The sequence below is a fragment of the Chamaea fasciata genome, unplaced genomic scaffold (assembly GCF_029207755.1).
Source record: "Chamaea fasciata isolate MVZ Bird 193981 ecotype frontalis unplaced genomic scaffold, bChaFas1.0.hap1 SCAF_2, whole genome shotgun sequence".
Classification (NCBI taxonomy): Eukaryota; Metazoa; Chordata; class Aves; order Passeriformes; family Sylviidae; genus Chamaea; species Chamaea fasciata.
Genome location: NW_027094087.1, coordinates 40,537,422 through 40,556,680, shown reverse-complemented (window position 1 = coordinate 40,556,680; position 19,259 = coordinate 40,537,422). Strand labels below are relative to the sequence as shown.

At 40.2% G+C, this 19,259-nt stretch overlaps 2 protein-coding genes across 2 annotated transcripts in view; one reads left to right on the top strand and one right to left on the bottom strand.

The window, feature by feature from the left end:
- The window catches only part of DYNC2H1 (dynein cytoplasmic 2 heavy chain 1), a 145,060-nt gene extending 141,579 nt beyond the window's left edge, over window positions 1–3,481 (bottom strand). The window contains exons 1-3 of the mRNA XM_066175749.1: window positions 3,281–3,481; window positions 880–1,050; window positions 222–357 (exon numbers count right to left, since the gene is read on the bottom strand). Of these exons, the coding sequence (XP_066031846.1) occupies window positions 222–357; window positions 880–1,050; window positions 3,281–3,481 (508 nt within the window). The remainder of the gene's footprint in view (window positions 1–221; window positions 358–879; window positions 1,051–3,280) is intronic.
- A 1,043-nt stretch (window positions 3,482–4,524) lies between these two features.
- DCUN1D5 (defective in cullin neddylation 1 domain containing 5) lies at window positions 4,525–17,952 on the top strand. Its single transcript, XM_066175748.1, has 8 exons — window positions 4,525–4,899; window positions 7,572–7,654; window positions 10,164–10,234; window positions 10,609–10,700; window positions 15,556–15,664; window positions 15,759–15,863; window positions 16,725–16,827; window positions 17,607–17,952. Exons 1-8 carry the CDS (start codon window positions 4,817–4,819, stop codon window positions 17,660–17,662), a joined length of 702 nt encoding a protein of 233 aa, XP_066031845.1. The 5' UTR covers window positions 4,525–4,816; the 3' UTR covers window positions 17,663–17,952.
- Window positions 17,953–19,259: the final 1,307 nt, after the last annotated feature.

The window sequence follows — 19,259 nt, the reverse complement described above, 5'->3', positions numbered from 1 at the left end:
TACGTAAATATCCTTTAACTTCTGATACTGACTAGATGCAGTATACAAGCCAACTCTGGTCTTCTGGCATGATCATGATCCTAAGTAATTCCAGTCTACTAACAACAACCAGTTATATTTCACACTGTGCAATCACTGGGAAACCTAAACACTCAATCTGTAAATAAATTATTTACTCCAAATTCAAAATTAACTCTAAAAGACATAATTGCAAAACCAACCTCGCACGTCATCTTCACTAAATTTTCTTCCTGTGTAACTGGTATCTGATCTTCTGAGAGCAGTACTCAAGCCAGCTTCAAGCTCACTTAAAAGTTTCTGGAGCTTGGGATCAAATGCTTTACTCCACTTCTCATCCTGTAATGAAAATTTCAAAAATTATGACTCACATGATAGAGCAATTACTATTTTCTTCCCATTAATCTTTAAAAGTATATAAAATTGAGATAAAGTACCAATCACATTGTGGGAAAATATAGCATTTTTTTCCCTAAAGTCAAGGAAGGGCACCTCATTCTTTTCGCTTAACAACTAAGAATAATACTATAAAAACCATTTTTATCACAAAATCAAAAGTCAATTGTTGGGTTTATAAAGGCACCCTGAGAGTAAGCGAGCATTCCACACTAAGCAACAATGGCCAGTGTATTCCACATCTCCAGTCAGGCATATGTTTGACCAGAATCTTCCTCTCATCCTTACTGAGGGGAGCTTAAGTACTTTCTCTAACTCAGAAATTATAATTATCACTCATTGCATAGTCTCCTCAAATATTTTGGTTTCATAACATATTTAGCTCAGAATTAAGTAACATCCTATTGAATTCCAATGTCACAATATAAATTGAGAACAGAACATTTCAACTAGTATATTACTCACCTTCAGTAATACAGGTGCAAACACTTGTCGTACAGCTTGATAAAGGGTGTTGATTGGTGAATCGAGCATAGATGACACAAGAATATTACTGTGAAGATTATCTTCAGTAATTACTTCAGGTCTCAGCTTAAAGAACACCAACACATTACTCTTTGAATCAGTAGCTTCAATCTGTAATAATCAAGAAAACAGGATTTGTTTAGAAAGCTGTTACTTACTGCTAAACTACATACACTATTTACACAAAAAATTTGCATCAAGAAAAAAACATAAAATACCATATTACTCCCTCTGGGCTCAAATCTGGTATTATCTGATTTGCACAGAAAAATAAAAATTTTTTGATACTAATTTCTGAGTCCATAGGAACCTGACTTCCAACATCAAATACATAAAGCCTTCTACAGCACATAATGTCTGTAAATACCATCATTTCTTACTATACTTTGAAAACTCCACTTCCCACTTTCCCTGGACAAAAGAGAAAGTCTGTCTTGTGCCTAGAGAAATTAAGCATAAAGCCTATTTTTTTTAATTGCATTTTTATGCTACAAACATTTGGGAATATTTTTCTATATATTCTAAATATTCCATATGGTTTTCCTGAGTTTTTAAATACATTATTCATAGATTTCTCAATAACAGTGACAGGCATGCTCCTTCATCAGCAAAATCATAAACTGCAACATGACTAATGCTCCATCCACAGCCCAACTTATGGGTAAAGTTCCAAAAATTGCCATAAAGCAATTACTGAAATTATTTGTGGCCGAGGAGAATCCATTGAATAGGAAAATTTATTAAACATCTGATAAATTAATAGCAAAAAGATATGCTAAGTGAAATCCCAGATTCTGTGCAATGGTAAACATCTGTGTACTATTTTTCTGTTAAAAGAAACAAATGGCAGTAAGAACAGCTTTCAGTTTTATTGGACAGTATCAGTTTTACTTTCTTACCAAGTCTTTAGCCCAACACCTACACAGATTCATTGAGACAACAAAGTAGACTAAGTAGACAGCACCAATATGTATCTGATCTTCCAGAGCTGCTGAAAGCTGCTTCATATTTTAGACAGTGGCGCAGCATCACCCTCAAAACCTGGTACACATATATGTTCATTCTTGCCTGAATATGGCATGTACTAGACTTCACAAAGGAGAAACAAAGGTCCACACTTCACATGTTAGGGACTCCTTACATGCATCTTTCGCGTGTGAAGCCACTGACATAACAGACCCCAAGTCCCTGGTTCTCACTGCAGAATGACAGGTCCCATGTCAAGACCCACACCTTACCTGTACACTCCGTGTGGCTGGCACCACACCGTGCCCTCCCTACATGGTGACACTGAGTGCACATCACACCCCATGGCAGCAATCGCAAGAGTCACTTGCTGACTCCAGAATCATTCACAAGACTCAAGGCAGGACATTTCATACAATGAACCTCAGATTTGCTCACAGTTGGACACATCAATTTGGAAAATGCATGCTTTGGACAAACACCTGCCTTGGATTTGTCAAATATACAATACACAGCACACTAAAACTGCACCAACATGGGCACAACACACTAACAAATGTATCATCAGCTGACCACATGGTCTTCATGGACTCTGGCGATAATGTTGTTTCAGCACTCATTTCAGCAAGGATAGAGTTAATTTTCTTCTTAATAGCTGATAGAGTGCTGTATTTTGGGTTTAGAATGAGAATAATGTAAATATCACACTGATACGTTGGTTGTTGCTAAAGTAGTAATTACTGAAAGTCAAGGATTTTTGAGCGCTTCATGATCTGCTAGTGAGGACACAAGAAGCTGGGAGGTGGCATGGCCAGGACAGCTGACCCGAACTGGCCAGAGGGATATTCAACACCACAGAGCATCCTGCTCAGTGTATGAACCGGGGGGAGTTGGTCGGGAGGCACCGATCGCTGCTGGGGGACGGGCTGAGCATCAGTCAGTGGGTGGTGAAAAACTGCACTGTGCCTCTCTGTCTCCCTTGGGTTTTGTTCCCCTCTCTAGCCCCTTTTCATTACAGTTATTAACATTATTATTAGTGTACTAGTAGTTAGCTATTATTATATTTTATTTCGTTTCAGTTATTAAACCCTTCTTAACTCACGGCGTTCTTTTCTTTCCGATCCTTCTCCCCACGGCAGGGTGGGGGGACAGTGAGTGGTACTTATCTGCCGGCTGGAGTTAAACCACGGCAGCCGCCAGTAGCTTGCAGCAGACAGAGAGACCTGCACAGATATTCGCAGGAGGGTGATGTCTCCCAGAACTGCCACCACGCTTTACGGCCACCAAGCCTGGGCTGACTCCGGGCTCTGATCCCCGCCGGCACGCCGGGATGCGGCGGACACGCGGGGCCCGCAGGCGCCCGGCACTACGGTACCTTGTTGGAGGCGCTGAGCTGCGCGCCCGAGTGCTGCACCACGAGCAGGAACTCATTGCCGTCGTCGAGGAAGCGGCTCAGCTCCGGACGGGAATGCAGCCCCGCGGCCAGGGCAGCGGCACCGCCCGCCGGGTCCAGCCCGAAGTAGTTGGCAGCCGTGGCTGAAATAAAGCGTTTCCTCCTGTCTCCCTCTCCGGCCATGGTGGGGCACCCCGCTAGGCAGGATCAAGGCGGGGGAGGATCCAGAACGCCACGGGAGCACATGCAGGCACTGGCGGGAGAAGACCCAAAAGACTCACGGCGGGAAGGACGGCTGCTCGCTCAGGGGCATAGGGGGAGAGGCCCGGAGCCGTCCCGCCGTCGCCGAGACCCGTCACTATGGTGACCGGAGATGGCGGCCCTGCGCGCAGGCGGCTTAGCTCCGGGTGGCGCCGGCCGAGTCGGGGAAGGAGGCGGCGGTCGACGCGCTCGGAAATCAGCGGAACGGGGCGGGACGGGGCTGGCCCAGCGGGCGGGGCGGAGAACGTGCCGCGCTGTTCCTCGCTCGACGGCAGCGCTCGGCAGTCGCCCGGGGCTCGGCCTGCCCGATCCGCTGCCAGGCTTCCCCTGGGTTCACCGAAGCATCTCTCCTGCCATCAGCTGCGTCACGGTGTCACGGCCGCCGCAGTACTTGGGGTGTTTCCCTCGCCCCCGCCCCACTCTGATAGGGAGCCCGTGGTGCCCGGTACAGCGAGGCGGAGAAGGACTTCGGTCCCGGCCCTGGGGCGCGCAGGGCGAGTGCTCAGAACGCCCACCGGGGCCACAGGCTTGTGGCTGCCCGTCGTTTCGCGGGTCAGTGCGGATGTAGCGATCGCGCCCCGCTCAGCGCTCCCTGCCACTTCTACAGAGGGTCTCTAAAGGGACAGAGCGCCTCCCGTCCCGCCCAGCAGCTGCCTTTGAACTCGGCCACCGCTGGCGCCTCTCGGCAGGCGGCAGTGCCAGCGCCCAGCCCGCCTTCAGCGCCGACAGCACGCTCAGCTCCCCCCCGGATGTGGGCTGTGACCGCGCGGGGTAGAAAGGACTGGAAGGGTTCTTGGCGCTGCCCCGTTTATTTCTCTGCAAACGCTGAGCGTAACCGGCACCGCGGCCCCTGCCCGGGCACGCGGTCGCCCCCGGCCGGGAAACACGCGCGGCAGCCCCCGCCCTCCCGGGGGCGGGTCCCGGCGCGGCCCCGCCCCGGCGGCGCTTCCACTTCCTGCCCGGCGCCGTCTGTGTCCGGGTCGTTTTCGCCGTTCCCTCCGCAGCCGATACCGCCCGCGTTCGCTCCCGCCCCCGGCGCGACACCCGCTTCTGGGAACGGGGCGGCAGCGGCGTCTGCCCGCGGCGAGCGCGGGTCGGCAGCTCCCGCTGGTGCTGGGGTGGACCAGCAGGAACGGGGTCTCCTCTGGTTTCCACACCGCCGGTCTCGGGAGGCGGCGGCGGCCAGGGGAAGCGAGCCAGGGGGGGGCCTCGGCTGCGGGCCCCGGCAGCGGGGGGGCCCCGCCCCGAGGCAGGACGATGCCGGTGAAGAAGAAGAGGAAGTCCTCGGGGGCGACGGCGGCGGCGGACGACACCGGCCTCAAGAAATGTAAACTCGGCAGGTACCGTCTCTCGGGGCGGCGGCCGGTGCCGGCGGTCACGTCCCGGGCCACTCCTCCGCGGGCTCCGGGCTGCGGCTGCCGTGGGGCTTCCCGGGGCGGCGGGCTGGCTGAGGCCGCGGGCGGCCCGGCGAGCCCCGGCAGGGCCGCGGCCGTGCCCGGGGACACGTCCCGGTGCAGGTGCGGGGCTCGCCGTGCCGGGCCGCAGCCGCGGCGTGGTCATGCCGTGGGGAGAAACGCCACGGAACGGTTCCCATTCCCGGCTGGCTTTGCCTTTGGCTGTGCCTCTGGGGCCATTTCTGGCATTTGTCCCCATATTTGTTCTGACTTCGTGGGGTAGGCGGTTCTCCTCACATTAAGGTTGCCAGTACTGAGAGTGTCTGTACTAAATCGTCGTTTTCTCTTTTTTTTTTTTTTTTTTTTCTTTTCCCTGTTCTTCTCCCCACCCCTTTTTGTTTTGTTTTGTTTTTTTGGGGGGTTGGTTTTTTTGTTTGTTTGTTTTGTTTTGGGTTTTTTTGCAGTGAATTATAAGGATTGGGCAGCACACTGGAAAACAAGAGCAGGAAAGGCTTCTCTAATAAATACACGAGTCTGAAGCATCTTTTTCATTAACTGCTGTAAAAAGACCACTTTATGCCGTGATACCCCAAAGTGGCTGTTAGAATGAAAGGCCGTTAATGTGCTGCAGCAGGAGTTTGCAATGTGGCTTCCCCGGAGTAACTGCCTGCTTCATCTATTAGAGCTTGTTAAGTATGGCAGTAAAGCACTACTTACTACTAGCGTCCTGAGGACATGAGGATACAAAGGACTTGCGAAATCAACGCTACTGGAATGGCTATTGCAAAAAATTGTGGCGTGTGGCCTTTCTCGTAGCCTGGCCGAGCTAGAGTTTAGAAGTACCCAGGCTCCCATTTAGTTTTGACTGTTCATTTTGGGTAGCTATTCCAGAGCTCACTTTCTGTGGTCGTTGATGACCTTTTAGTTTCAGTCAGTTATTCATTGCCTATAAATAACTCTTCTTGTGCCAGCGTTATCCTCTATAACCACTCAACTACCTCATGGTTCTGGCTCAAAGTATAATTGGAGGGAACGCTTCTGTTTTCTCTTACTTTATTTTGTATACTTAAAAAAGCTAAATTGTTCTGGTTTGTAATACAAACTTTCAGTTTCCTTGCTCATCTTAGCACTTGTTTGCATGTGTTCAGTTTCAGTTTGTCTTTCTGGAACACTGTTAACTGAAATTTCATGATCTTAATTTCTTTTGCTTAAAGTGATTTCATAGCACAAAAAAAAAAAAAAAAAAAAAAAAAAAACAACCAAAATCAGATTCTACAGGGAGCTAGTTGTTGGGCAAAAACTATGACGTAAGTGAGGGTTCATGCTAGGTGATCAGAAAATGTTAGATACACAAGCATTTTTGGCATTATGTTCTTACACAACAATTTATTGGTAATATTCTTTAGTAAAATCAGTGATTACAACTAGATCTATGTTAATCTGGATAAAGGCAATAAGTAATAGCAGACCATATGACTCTGGCCTCTTTCTGGTGACTTGTGTTCCTAATGCCAGTTGGATGGATGGATGAATGTTTGTAGGAAACCTTTAATTCTCGCTTTCAGCACAGAAGTCTTCTTCTTAGAGTACTGCCTTCTTTTCCGGTGAAGCTAAAAAAGATACATGGGGAGTTAAAGTTGTTCACCCCTCTCAGAATTGAACTATTCTTCTCCTGCTTGACGTTTTAATTTTAAAATTGCAATGTGGGAGCTGCATAATTTTACATCCTCTCATATGATTAGTTCTCACCTCATTGTTAGAAATAACCTTTGCTCGTTCTAAAGGTCTGTAATTTGTGTTTGAAAGGAGGATGCATTGAAAAGGTGTTGCAGCTCCTTACTGACTGAAGATGCCTTTGTGTAGTTGGTGTTTTTACTGGAAGAAATTCTATGCATTCTTTTAATGAATGATGAATTAGAGAATTCACTTCCTAGGCAAACTGGGTTGTGTGTTACATAATGAAGACAGTGATGGGAAGCTGTGTGTGCTGAGCAGCTTCAGTGTTGCCACAGATTGCACACTACTATTCTGGTATACGTACCAAATATCTATAGAATTTGTAGATTCTTAATTATGTGTATAATGTAAACAAATTGACCAAGTTTTTTTCACTAATTTGGACAGTTAACTATAAATAGCCTGACTTTTAAATATGTCAAACTCTGCAGCTCCTGTTGACCTTAATGGGATCTGTGCATGTTCAGCACTCTTGAAGATCATGCTGCTTATTAGAGACCTAACATTAAATGCCTGTATGTATAAATATAAGTAGATAATAAGGCATTTAAATTACCGAGGAGTGGTATTTTGGCCATCTGTATGGGATTTTTTTTGTTTAATATCTACAAGATAACAGTACTTCTGCATTTCAGATAAGTAATAGTTGCAATAAATTGGGCTATGGGATGTTTGTAATCTAAAGATAGTTTGATGTTCTAACAGGAGCTGAGGATGACAGACAGTTGCCTTTTATGAAATTCACCGTAACTGTAGATGTATGTTGACCTCGTGAAACAATTTAAATGGATTAATAATAAATGTGTAATTTAATTTTTCCTGTTTTTCATGTGTTATTAAAATAACAGTGTTCATACCTGTGTTTCTATTTGCTACTGCAGATCACAAGCATCTGGTAAAGTAATAAGTGGAGAGGAACATTTTTCAAGCAAGAAGTGCCTGGCTTGGTTTTATGAATATGCAGGTAATATGCAATGCATTCATGTTTAAAACTACACAGTTTTGTTTTAAATAAAGCGATGCATCAAATACTACTTTGCATTTTGCTTTTTTTATGCTGATGTATACATAAGAATATGTCCATATTTGCTTCCTTATAACATGCACGTGGATTAGTATAGCTTTTATTATTACCTTCTTGGTATTTGTTCTTTTTGACATATTTTTCTTTACTCTATGTTTTATAACTTTAAATAGCAGATGTTGGGCGGTACAGTGTTGAACGAGGATGTACTGAATGATTCTACTTCTTGCTTTGAAATTGTCAAGTAGAAGTCAGGACATTGACTGTGTATCTAGCTATATCTTCTTTGATATAGCTATGCCTGTGTATCTAGCTATATCTTCTTTGTGATCCTATTGGAAGGCTAATGATATAGGTTATGATTTAAGCTCCTTGGATTTATGTTTTCCAAAACAAAGTAATAGAGGTTTATGCTGTTTTTTCATCTGAGTATTCATACTAACATTTTCAATATTCTAAATAACAAGTGTCTCATTCCAAAAGTATTTGAAGTAACCCCTTTCAAATAACTCCCATCTGCCATTAAATAGCTGCTTTCAGTGAATATGTGATGTATTTTGCAGAACTTATTACACTATTTTATTGCTATTTATTTACTAGTTATATGATTTCTGAACTCAGGATTTCTAAATTGTTAATTTCTGTCTAGTCACTACTTAAGGTCCATCATAACTGGTTGGTGATTAAAACCCATTTATTGCCAGAGCATAGTATGGAGTGAGCTGCTAATTTATCTGCCAGCAGTTGGTTTGAGCGTATTTATCAGGACTGGTATTTTCCTTGCTGTCTTTTCACATCATTGAACTACTCTTGTTTATAGTAATCTGCTTTCTAGTTTAGGTTTGTAGCATACTCTTCTGGAGTAGAGGCTTTCCTAGGGAAATAATAATTCAAAGTTAATTTTCTGGTGATAAATGTGTTTGTGCATTACTCAGAAATAATGTCTGTAAATTTTATCTTTGTTGTTGAGTCAAGAATTGAATGTAGGAGGTAACCGGTAATCAAAAAATGCCACATTTCCAGCATGAGCTAGAATTCCAGTTAAATTATATACAATAGGAGATTAAATGTTTCCATTGAAAGATAAAACTATATACACACATATATATGTATGTATGATTTCTGGACCAGAAACACTGATTTAAGCTTTTACCAGTGAACCCTTATATGTGTTTCTCTTCATAATTTGCCTTTTTTTTTTCCCGTTAGCATTTTCTGTCTAACACTGTTTGGCCCTGCTTACCTAGGCAAAATGTCCTTTGCAATATTTTTCAAGAGGTAGGAGCTCATAATCTTAAGTGTCAGTTGCATTTTATTTTCCTGTAAAAGTAGCCATTCTCAATAGTTTTTATTGACAGTATTCTTATCTCACAGTGAGTAGTTATTCAAAGTACATTGTCCAAAGTCTTAAAGAGGCTTCTGCTTATTCTGGCAACAGATAAAGTGGAGACAGGTATCTGCCTATTATAAGTGGCAAAATTTGCCAAAAATTGTAAAATGGCATGTGGTTTTGGAAGCTAAAACCTTTGCCTTTTACATGAGTTCATACTCACTAAATGTTAATGTAATGATCCAAGACACATCAAAATACTGTGTTGATAGGCCTTCTAATAATATTTGGCTGCCCAGTAGGAGTCATTTTTGCATCAGGTTTAGTCAAAATAACTGAAACCAGAGAGTGATTAGAGGAACAAAACATTCTACAGTGTGTACATATGCACTCTTTGAAGGCACTATTTTGCTGCATTTTAGAGACTTGTGTTAAAATGGAGAAATAACAGCATAACACTAACTGTGGTCCTAATCAATCTGTTTTCATTGCAGCCTCAAAACCTTTTTTCTGTTTTGTATATAGCTAACGTGCTCATGTTATCACTTTATCATTTTGTTTATATTACTCAGCATCATAAAACTCATCTTACATTATTTGCAATGTAAATTGCAAATTTACCCCTTCTGTGTTAGTGTAAACCTATAATGTCAGCACCAACAAAAGAATAATATCTGTAATAGACACTCAGACAGAATGAGATTCTTTTTATTGTTGATAAAATAATTTTTCTAAGAACATTATTCATAAAGTAACTTCAGCAGAGAGTAACGGTACCCAAATTGTCTTAAAACAATTGCCTGCCACAGTTATTGGAGTTGAGCTGCAGCAATAGAAAGCTCAGTGGAGTCTTTTGAAAACAAGTTTTTGGATACAAAAATAAAATGGCTCATCTGCTGTCACAGGGAGGCAGCGAGCACAGACATTCTCATGTAGCACATAACATACATGCTTGCACAACTGCACTTGATAGAAGAGTTCTAGCTCTAAGAGCTACTTAATAGTGTAGTTCAATGTTTTTAGAAATACTTTGGGTGCAATTTGCCTAATTATTTTGTGCCACCCTTTTAGCAGTGAATGTTACTTAGATTTCACTCTGGTGTGTTTTTTGCTTTGAAGGTCCTGATGAAGTTGTAGGCCCTGAAGGAATGGAAAAATTCTGTGAAGACATCGGTGTTGAGCCTGAAAATGTAAGTTTCTTTCATAGTGCTAGTAACACCTAAGAAAATATTACATAAGGTTTAAGTTCTGTTAAAACTCTTTAACTCCACGAAGCAAAGGGTTTTTCATCTTCCTGCTTGTAGGGGCTTGCTCTAAGATATTTCAGCTGAATACATCAATTATACTTTGGGAGGAGTTGTTATAGTAACACTTAATTTTCAAAAATTGAAATTAAGGGGAAAATTGCATGTAGCTGAATTTTTTAATGGCAACAAATAAGAAGACCAAGCCTATAGCACAATTGCTAGAATGTTTGAATGCTTTAGAGTTTTATTTAAGTGAATCAGCCTTTTCTCACATACTGACTCTTTTCCTCCCCTTATTTTTCTTTTGTTTCCCTTAGATTATTATGTTAGTTTTAGCCTGGAAACTAGAGGCTGAAAGCATGGGATTTTTTACCAAGGAAGAATGGTTAAAAGGAATGACCTCATTACAGTAAGAGTGTTTTTACATATCTAATAGAATGTTCTAATTTTGTGATTGTACCTATAACTTAACTATTCTTGCTCTGTTTCATGTATGTTGGAAATAAGACACAAAAAAAGCTGGCTTTTAGGTCTTGTTTTGATCCACAACTGCAAAATATTCTGATGAGTTCACTCAAAGAATTAAGTTATTATCTAAACCCAGTTAAGTTGGGTTTTGGTGGCTTCCTTTTCTTACAAAAATATGTTAAAATATCATTCTAGTTATCAGACATAAATAGGTAGACCTGGAGATGCACATAAGCATATCTCAGCACCGATATTCTGGAAAGATTTTACTGATTTCTGAGCTTTGGGGATGAAGACTGCATGGATAACAATTTTGGTTATTAGTATTATTTATTAGATACATGTCAGAAGCCATGCTTAGTGCTTAGGTTAAATAACATCTTTTAAGTTTATGAATTAACTTCTTGCTCTTTCTGTTTACAGTTGAATTTTTGGTGAGATAATGCCTTGTCTAAAGGGATTATTTCTTACATTAAAGTAATGAGGTTCTTGTGAGGCTTAGTTCAGTTGTTACTTTCTGGTTGTTCTTTGTGTAACTGCTTTTGGTGCCCTAGTGTCTTACAGGTGTCCTGTTATGACAGTGCATTCAGTATTACAAATAGGGAGCTACTATTGCAGCTAGAGCATAGTGAGAAAAAGGGGTTCATTTTACCCTTGCCCTGGATTGGTTTGGGAAATTGTATCAGGCAGATACCCTCTGGTTACTCAGAACTATGGAGTAAGTGACTCTGGACTGACTCTCTTAACTCTTAATTGATTTGGGACCAGGCTTTTGATAGATACCTTGATTATTTTGTGACTCTCACCAGAAATTTCATGAACTAAGAGCTGGAATGAATAAATTGCTTGAAATTCAGGATGACAGATTAAATTCTGGGTGCATGGTTTTTCAGATGCAGTGAGTGGATATTGGTCACTTACCTGAAGTATTTCATTTCTATACCCAAATAGAAGCTTTCAAGAGTTAGCTAATATCACAGAATGCAAGCACAAAGATGTGTAAAATCAGGCACCTGTTCAGAGCTGATGTTTTAGACTTTGTTTCTAATAATTTGCTCTGACTGGAAAACTTCTGGTTCTTTTCAGAACAGAGCTGGTCATGCTGTAATCTAAATGTGTTTAAGACTGAAAATAGGGCGCTGCTGTGCGTTTTCATAGAAACAGACTTCTGGTGAAAGCACTTGCCTAAGCCTAAAGCAGTTAATGTGTGTGTTTTGCTCCCCCTGTTCTCTAATAAGCTGGGTGAAGCAGAGACACTGACATAACACAGCTCAAGATCCACTGGCTAAAAAATTCGTGTGGGTTTTGGCTGGGAGTGACAAGCAGCTCTGTGGCACTTAGTTGCCAGCTAGGGTTAAAACCATGATAAAAGAAAATACAAACCTGTAGACTTGTGCTGTTGTGGCTTACTAGGAAGGGAGGATCATATGGGATTCCATCTGGAATGGGGTTGTCTGTTTTCTCTTGAAAGGTTTGAGAGAAGTTTAAAGGAAAAGGATTTTGCACTTGAAACAGTAAAATATATACTACTTGCTTGCACAGCTTATTTTTTTTCTTTTAATTTTTGAATGAAGAAATGAAATTGAACTGCAATAAAACCCCTGAGTGTATTCTAATCAGAGCTCTGTTACAGAATCCTTATTTCAAAATATGTGAAATGTCACACAAGGTAATTGCATGAACAGGGTTGGGTAGAATTCAGCTCAGTAGTAATATACCTAAATGTTTGGTTTACGTGCAAGAGCTATATTTCTTAAACTCTTACTGCAATCTTTCAAGATCCAGTCAGTGTAATTGAGCCTAGGGGGGTATTCAGCTTTCTCTAAGACCTAATGACTGGTCACCTGAATTGCTCTTAGAGGTTGCTTGGGTAGTCCTCTATAAATGGCAACACCTGAAGTTTTGGACATCTATCCCTAATCTACAGGTGCCTGAAGTGACATTCTCTCTGCATGTTGTTTTGTAATACACTGGTGAAGTTTGCCGCTTAGAGATGACAAAAATAAATGTGTGGTAAGGTAGATACTGTCAAAATGAAGTTGAATTGAGCCCTAAATAGCATCTTACAAGAACTAAGCAACTTGGACTGGAAGGTTTCCAGTATATTTTGAAGGTAGGATGAATTCTGCCACATATATGTGTGTGTGCGCCTATACTTAGATATATATGTACATATGCAAGCTCTCTTCATAGCAGAAAGAATCAAGTACCTCTGCTAGGCAGTTTATTTCAGCTACTTTAAATACGTCCTTGGGATGAAATCCATATACTAACATTAAATGCTTTTGGTTTAATGTTTGTATGCATCTTACCAATTTTTGTTTTTAGTAAAAGACAAGCATACGAATAGCTATGAGATATAAAACGTTGGAATATCGGAGTAGGAGTTAAAGAATCATCGCTTTGTCCATGTTAGCTGGGCCTCAGATGATCTCTACCTCAGCAGAAATTAAAATACTTCCACTTTGTGATGCTAGTTTGAGTTCTGTTAAAAATGTGACATAGGGATGAGAAGAGAATGTAGTAAGCTAATGTCTAATTTTATTGATCTTGAGATAACACTATTTAATGCTATCTTTCAGTAAAGAATTTTGAGAAATCACATCTTTTTCTAGTGTCTCTACAGGAGTGTTAATTCACTTGTGCTAATTAGAGGGTTGTTCTGATTATCAGGAAGATTATCCTAAGTATGGGTGACCTAAGTCATCTATTTTATTGTGCAGCCACACAAGCAGCTGTATCTCTGTAAAAGAGGAGTTTGACAACTCCTTGCCAATCATTTTGGCTAGGTAGAGAAATGCCCTAAGCAGCTTTTACAGAGACATGTCCGTGTGTCAGGATCTAAAGGGTGGTGCTGGTCTGAGCATTATCCATTTGGCTGTTTGGTTATAAATGCACTGATAATTAAATTGCTTAGGAGTCTTGACACTTAATACTTGCTCATTTTCATACCAACTTTTTCAGAAGAATCAATTGTGTATTAAAATACACATAGCCAATAATATAGTAGATGATAACTGGCATTTTACTTGGCACTAAGATTTATGATTATTTGAACAATTTTAACAGTTTTAACCAAGTAGTTTGTAAGAAATTTAAACATACTGAAATTTGTCTTTACCCATGACATAGTAAATAATCTGGCAAATTATATAAAAAAAATGTATAGTAAACCGACTATATGTCACTAGTACGCTATAAACTTGAGCATTTAGGTAGATTAAATAGGTAGATTTGTCCTCAAATGTATAGAACATTCTGTAGGAAGTATGAAGCTTTGAACATAGAAGAGATATGAATAAAAAGTGTGATGCCCTTCTAGCATAGCATAATGCTGTTTTAAGAGTTAAATAATAGAATACAGACCAGTTAGACGGCTGAAGACAAAAAAAGTAATTTTATCTTTAGTTGAATTTACCAAAACTCATTCCACAGGAGTTCTTTCCAATTTGTTAAATGGTTTGTCACAGAATATACTAGTTGTCATCTGAATATGTAACCTAATTAGCTGATATTATTTATTTAGTACCAGTGTTGGCTAAGACTCAGTGCTGCTCTAGGTAGATGCTGCTAAAGACAAGAGAAAATAAAAAATAATAATAAAAAAAGGTTGCATCATTTGCAATTGCTACATTTCTCTTGTCTCAGTCTGGAAGAGACAGACTGACAGCTGTGCACACGCAGGCTGGCAGATCTGAGGAGCAGGAAGTATCAGCTGTGGGCAAAGTACAGCATCAAAGCACAGCATCTCAGCAACCTGCAGTACCCCAGAAGGGCCCTTGCTGGGGGACTGTGTGACAAGTCCATGTGGAGCTGTTAGAGGTGCAAATGTGTTCTCTGAGAGGCAGGCTGCCAAAAGGAGGACACGTGACCAAAGGAAGTATTTATGTACTGCTGCATTTCTGAAAGTATGCTTCTTCACAAAGGATACAAGGCAAGGTAGATTTTTTTTAATTTATTCTTTTTTAGTTGTGGCAGCTTTTTTATAAGAATAAATGTCCTGTTACAACTGTTCTATTGAGTGAGTATTTTCTGGAGGAGTAGCAAGGTTAAATTGCTTTCTCCTTTGCCATTGTTGGTGTATCTGACCCATTTTCTATTTGGAAACAGAATTTCTTGCTGAGTAAAGTACAAGGAGATCTTTCTGCCAGAGACTTATTTTTGCCAAAGCTTTATCCTGTTGTCTAGTGGACCTGTATGTTCTCATACAGCCTTTGATTTTTCAGTTGAATAGCTACTAATTCAGGTGATTGAGGTTTTATCAGAGCTTGCATTTATCAGTCATAAAACATGAGCAGACTAGTATGTTTTGCAGAGTGCCTGCTCAATCCTGCCATTTGTAAACACACTTCAAAACTACATGTTAAGGATTTGCGTTTTCCCATTATTTACAGCTGGGTTTTACCCCTTAATGCACACTGAATGATGTTTTCTTCAAACCTTCATAGTGACTGGAAGATAAGATACTGCTGTGTATGAATATAGATTGCAGAGTTTGGAATTAAAAGACTATTATTTTTGTGAGATGTGAAGCATGCACTTTGTATTATGTTGCTGATATATTTAAAACAAAAAACTTGCTTACAAAAGCCAGCATTCATCATTTCAGTAAGCTGCAAATATTGAGCATGTTCTTTATTCTTTAAGTCAGTTTCATGGTATTACTCCTGTATATGAAATGATTGCGATTTGGTGATTTTAATTTTTTGTTTGCTGACATTTTTTTCATTGCCTAAATGTTGTGTTTTGAACTCCTAATGTTTTTGGTTTTGTTTTGTTTTTGTTTTTTTTTTAAGGTGTGACTGTACAGAAAAATTACAGAGTAAATTTGACTTCTTACGGTCACAATTGAATGATATTTCATCCTTTAAGAATATCTACAGATACGCCTTTGATTTTGCAAGGGTAAGACTGCTGTAATGTTAGGAAAGTTCTTATTTTTCTTTATTCAACAAGCTTGTACTTGATTGGTTTCTGTGCTTCCTTTATTCAACCTTAGGAAAAAGACCAGCGAAGTCTTGATATTGATACTGCAAAGTCCATGTTAGCTCTTCTGCTTGGAAGAACTTGGCCACTGTTTTCAGTATTTTATCAATACCTGGAGGTACAAGTTTCCTTGACTTTGTGAATGTTGCCATAGTAGTTGGACTGTTCTGTGTTAATACTATGTTTATTTCACTCAAGAATTAATCCATATTGCTCTCTTTCCTTTGCTCAATATGCTTATGAAATAGTGATGTTTTTGTAGGCATCACAGATCCTTATCTTCCTTCCTGTGCCCCAGTCCCTTTTCTTACCAAAGGCAACTAAAATTCCATCTTGGTTATACTGTAAATATAAATTTAAAAGTAAGTAGTAGAACCCCACTTGTCTCTTCAGCTGCATCTGCATTGCATTTCAAATTTGCTTTGTGCGGATATAGTGTGTAGGTACCTTGATCTCTGGCTCTCTCTGGAAGATTTTGGTCAGCTCAGCTGCAAGTGACTTGATTAAAGTGAACGGGTGTAGGTTGTGGAACACATTAGGGTCCAGACTATTCCCTGGCATCAAAACAGTACTAACACTGCAAAGTAGATGTCCTTATGATCATAATGTATTGTACACTGGAGAAAAGCTTTTTTTTTTTTTTTTAATCATTCTGGAAATATATCTGAGCTACATATGCCTTGCTTCAGGGCAAGGCAAAAACGTACCAGTTTTTGAAGCTTAGAGTCGGGACTTACTGATTTCCCGGTTTTGGGAAATTTGATTCTACTCTGATCGTCCAAGAAATCATTTTATGTAGTTTCATAACTGTGAAATATGTTCATATGTAGTATTTCTTAAAATGGAAAATGAAGTAAGTAATAGCCATTGTTACCCATTAAATTGTTTAAGATCTCATTGAAGATAAAACGACATAAATGAGATGCAAGAGTACCAAATGCCACTTGACATTTTAATATTTTGAAATTACTTTTCCTAGCAATCGAAGTATAGAGTTATGAACAAGGATCAGTGGTACAATGTACTAGAGTTCAGCAGGACTGTCCATGCAGATCTTAGCAACTATGATGAAGATGGTGCATGTAAGTATTCTTAATGTTTTGTTTATTCAAATATTAGCAGAGAATTTTAAAATTACATAAAACAAATTTCTGTAACAGAAACAATACTGTAAGGTATAAAAATTTTTTTCTTCCAACAATGTATAGAAAAACAGCCCTGATAACCATCCATCTTCAAGCTGCAGATATTAATTGTTCCTAACTGTATGTCAGGGGTATAGTATGTCAGTAGTATGATGGTTTACTTGAGCCTTGAGCCAGCTTGTATTCAGTGAGGATCTAGTGAAGATGCTTGCTGTATGCACCTGTAGACTTGAAAGTAGAATTGTGAACAGCCAGTTCTCATTTTGTACTAGTATATAATAAACTCTAGCTAAACAGTTTTTGCCTACTTGCTGCTTCTTGGGGCTGAACTCTCCACCTGGCTGGTTGTCAGTCATGCCACAGCTGAATTGCCTAAGTCCCATTTTGGTCCATGTTCTAATTATTCACAATTTTGAAAACTTTAGAAAGAAGGAATTAGTTGTGCTGATTTACAAGATTTATAAGATAATTTTTATGCTGTCCATTCAGTTCACTCTACCTGTCAGATACCAGGAACACTTTTACCATAATTCCATATAGTGTTTTTTGTGTACTTTTTATCATCCTTGGATTGGAGTGATTGTACTAATCTATAAGTATTTTACCATAGGATTGACATGTATGTTTCCTAGACCAGTAGTTTTAACCCTCATGCTTCAAAAGAAGGTGTTTGAAAGACATTACCAATTATAACTCCAAGTTTTGTCTATTTGCAGGGCCTGTACTTCTGGATGAATTTGTTGAATGGCAGAAGGTTCGTCAAGCATCATAGCAAGAATTAAAAAGAAAATGCAAAAGTTTTTTTTGGTGCCCGCCTGTACACAAAGTAACGAGAAAAAACAAAGGATTGCATTTTCATTCATAAGAAAGACTTTACAGTAATTTTTTTTTCCTTTTTTAAGGAGACTTTCTTGTTACATGTGATATGGGCATTGAACCACACCTCTTCTGAGACTGAAAGTTGAAGTTCTTGTTTTGAGTCTTATGTTTATAGCATTTATTTCAGAACAATAAAGATTCAGATTTGTGACAAAGGCCTAAAAGTGAAGGATGTCCCTTGAATGTGAGTGTGGTGTCTATTTTTAAAACCAAATCTGTAAGATAACTTTCTCAGAAGTGCCCTTTGCTATGAATTTTTGAAGACCTTAAAAATGCTTAATTGGCGCTGTTGCTTGCTGTTGGTATGATTGTCTTGTGTGGCAAATGTTAGAAAGAATGGCTGACTGATTTTGGAAGCCCTGGCTGGAAGTGTGCTAATTTGTGTAGTAAGTATTGGTCGTGGGTTGTGCTACAGTTTTCAGCTCCTCGTGGAGAGATAAAGGCCTTAAAATCCCACTATTGTTTTTTATTTCTTTGTTTATTCCCCACCCAGTGGCATGGCATTCAATGGCAGGCCCTTTCAAAGCAGAGGGGTGTAGAGCAAATGGCTCTATGTGCAGAATGGCTGTGAAACTAGTTGCCTGTACTTCAGATGCTGAGCACAGGTACTCTTTGGTACAGCAAGGCAGCTTCAGATTTTGACTGCTATTAAGGCTTTTTGGATTGCTTTGTATAAAAGTGCAATTTATATTTTAAAAGGGAAAACTTGGTTTCGAGCTTTGCTTCTTATGTGTTTTGGACTGGAGGCACTCATAACTTTTTTTTCCTCCCTGAATGGTGTTCATAATGTAAATCAAGAAGCAACTATTTAATCACCTACTTTTGACCAAGTAACAGGCTGTATGTAACAGGATATTAATTGTCACCCTGTTACTCTGTGTTTTGAGTCCAATAACTACTGTGACTGCCCTTTTAGGGATTCAATATTCATGACAAATTTTAAATACAGTAGAAATTTCTCACTCTGCCTCTCTGCCCAGGAGACCCAATGCCACCCTTGAGAAGGAAAGGGACTTTAATCAGTAAGTGTTAAAAACCAAACCAGAAATGGGAGAATGAAGCATTTGCAACAACTTCTTTTATTATATAAATGTATAGTACAGACTGTGATAATACCAGGAGACTCAGTCGATGATCAAGGCCTCAGTGTGCCAAATCTTTCAACAAGTGAAATAAGACAATGTAAACTAGGCATGACTTGAAGATCTTTGCCTCAGGGAAATTACTTCTGTTTTGCACATCCCTTAGTCTGACTAAAAAGCATGAATTTTCTTGTCCTTAAGGAAAGCTGTGTTCCTAAGATGATTTTTTTTTTTTAAGAAGGAGGGTGGAATAAAAAAGAAAATCTATGAGGAGAAATAAGAGGTACCAACTAGTGGTGTGTGTCTGTGTTCTCGTTCTGCTACCGAGGACCACACTTGCAACTTCTCTCCAGATCTGCTTGCTGAGGGCTGCAGGACACAGTGCAGTGATGGGCTGTGGGCTGTTCT

Coding starts and splice junctions, on each gene's coding strand:
- DCUN1D5 (XM_066175748.1), top strand. CDS start 4,817: ATGCCGGTGAAGAAGAAGAGGAAGTCCTCGGGGGCGACGGCGGCGGCG. Junction 7,655..10,163: donor TTGGTTTTATGAATATGCAG/GTAATATGCAAT, acceptor TTTGCTTTGAAG/GTCCTGATGAAGTTGTAGGC. Junction 10,701..15,555: donor AAAGGAATGACCTCATTACA/GTAAGAGTGTTT, acceptor TTTTTTTTTAAG/GTGTGACTGTACAGAAAAAT.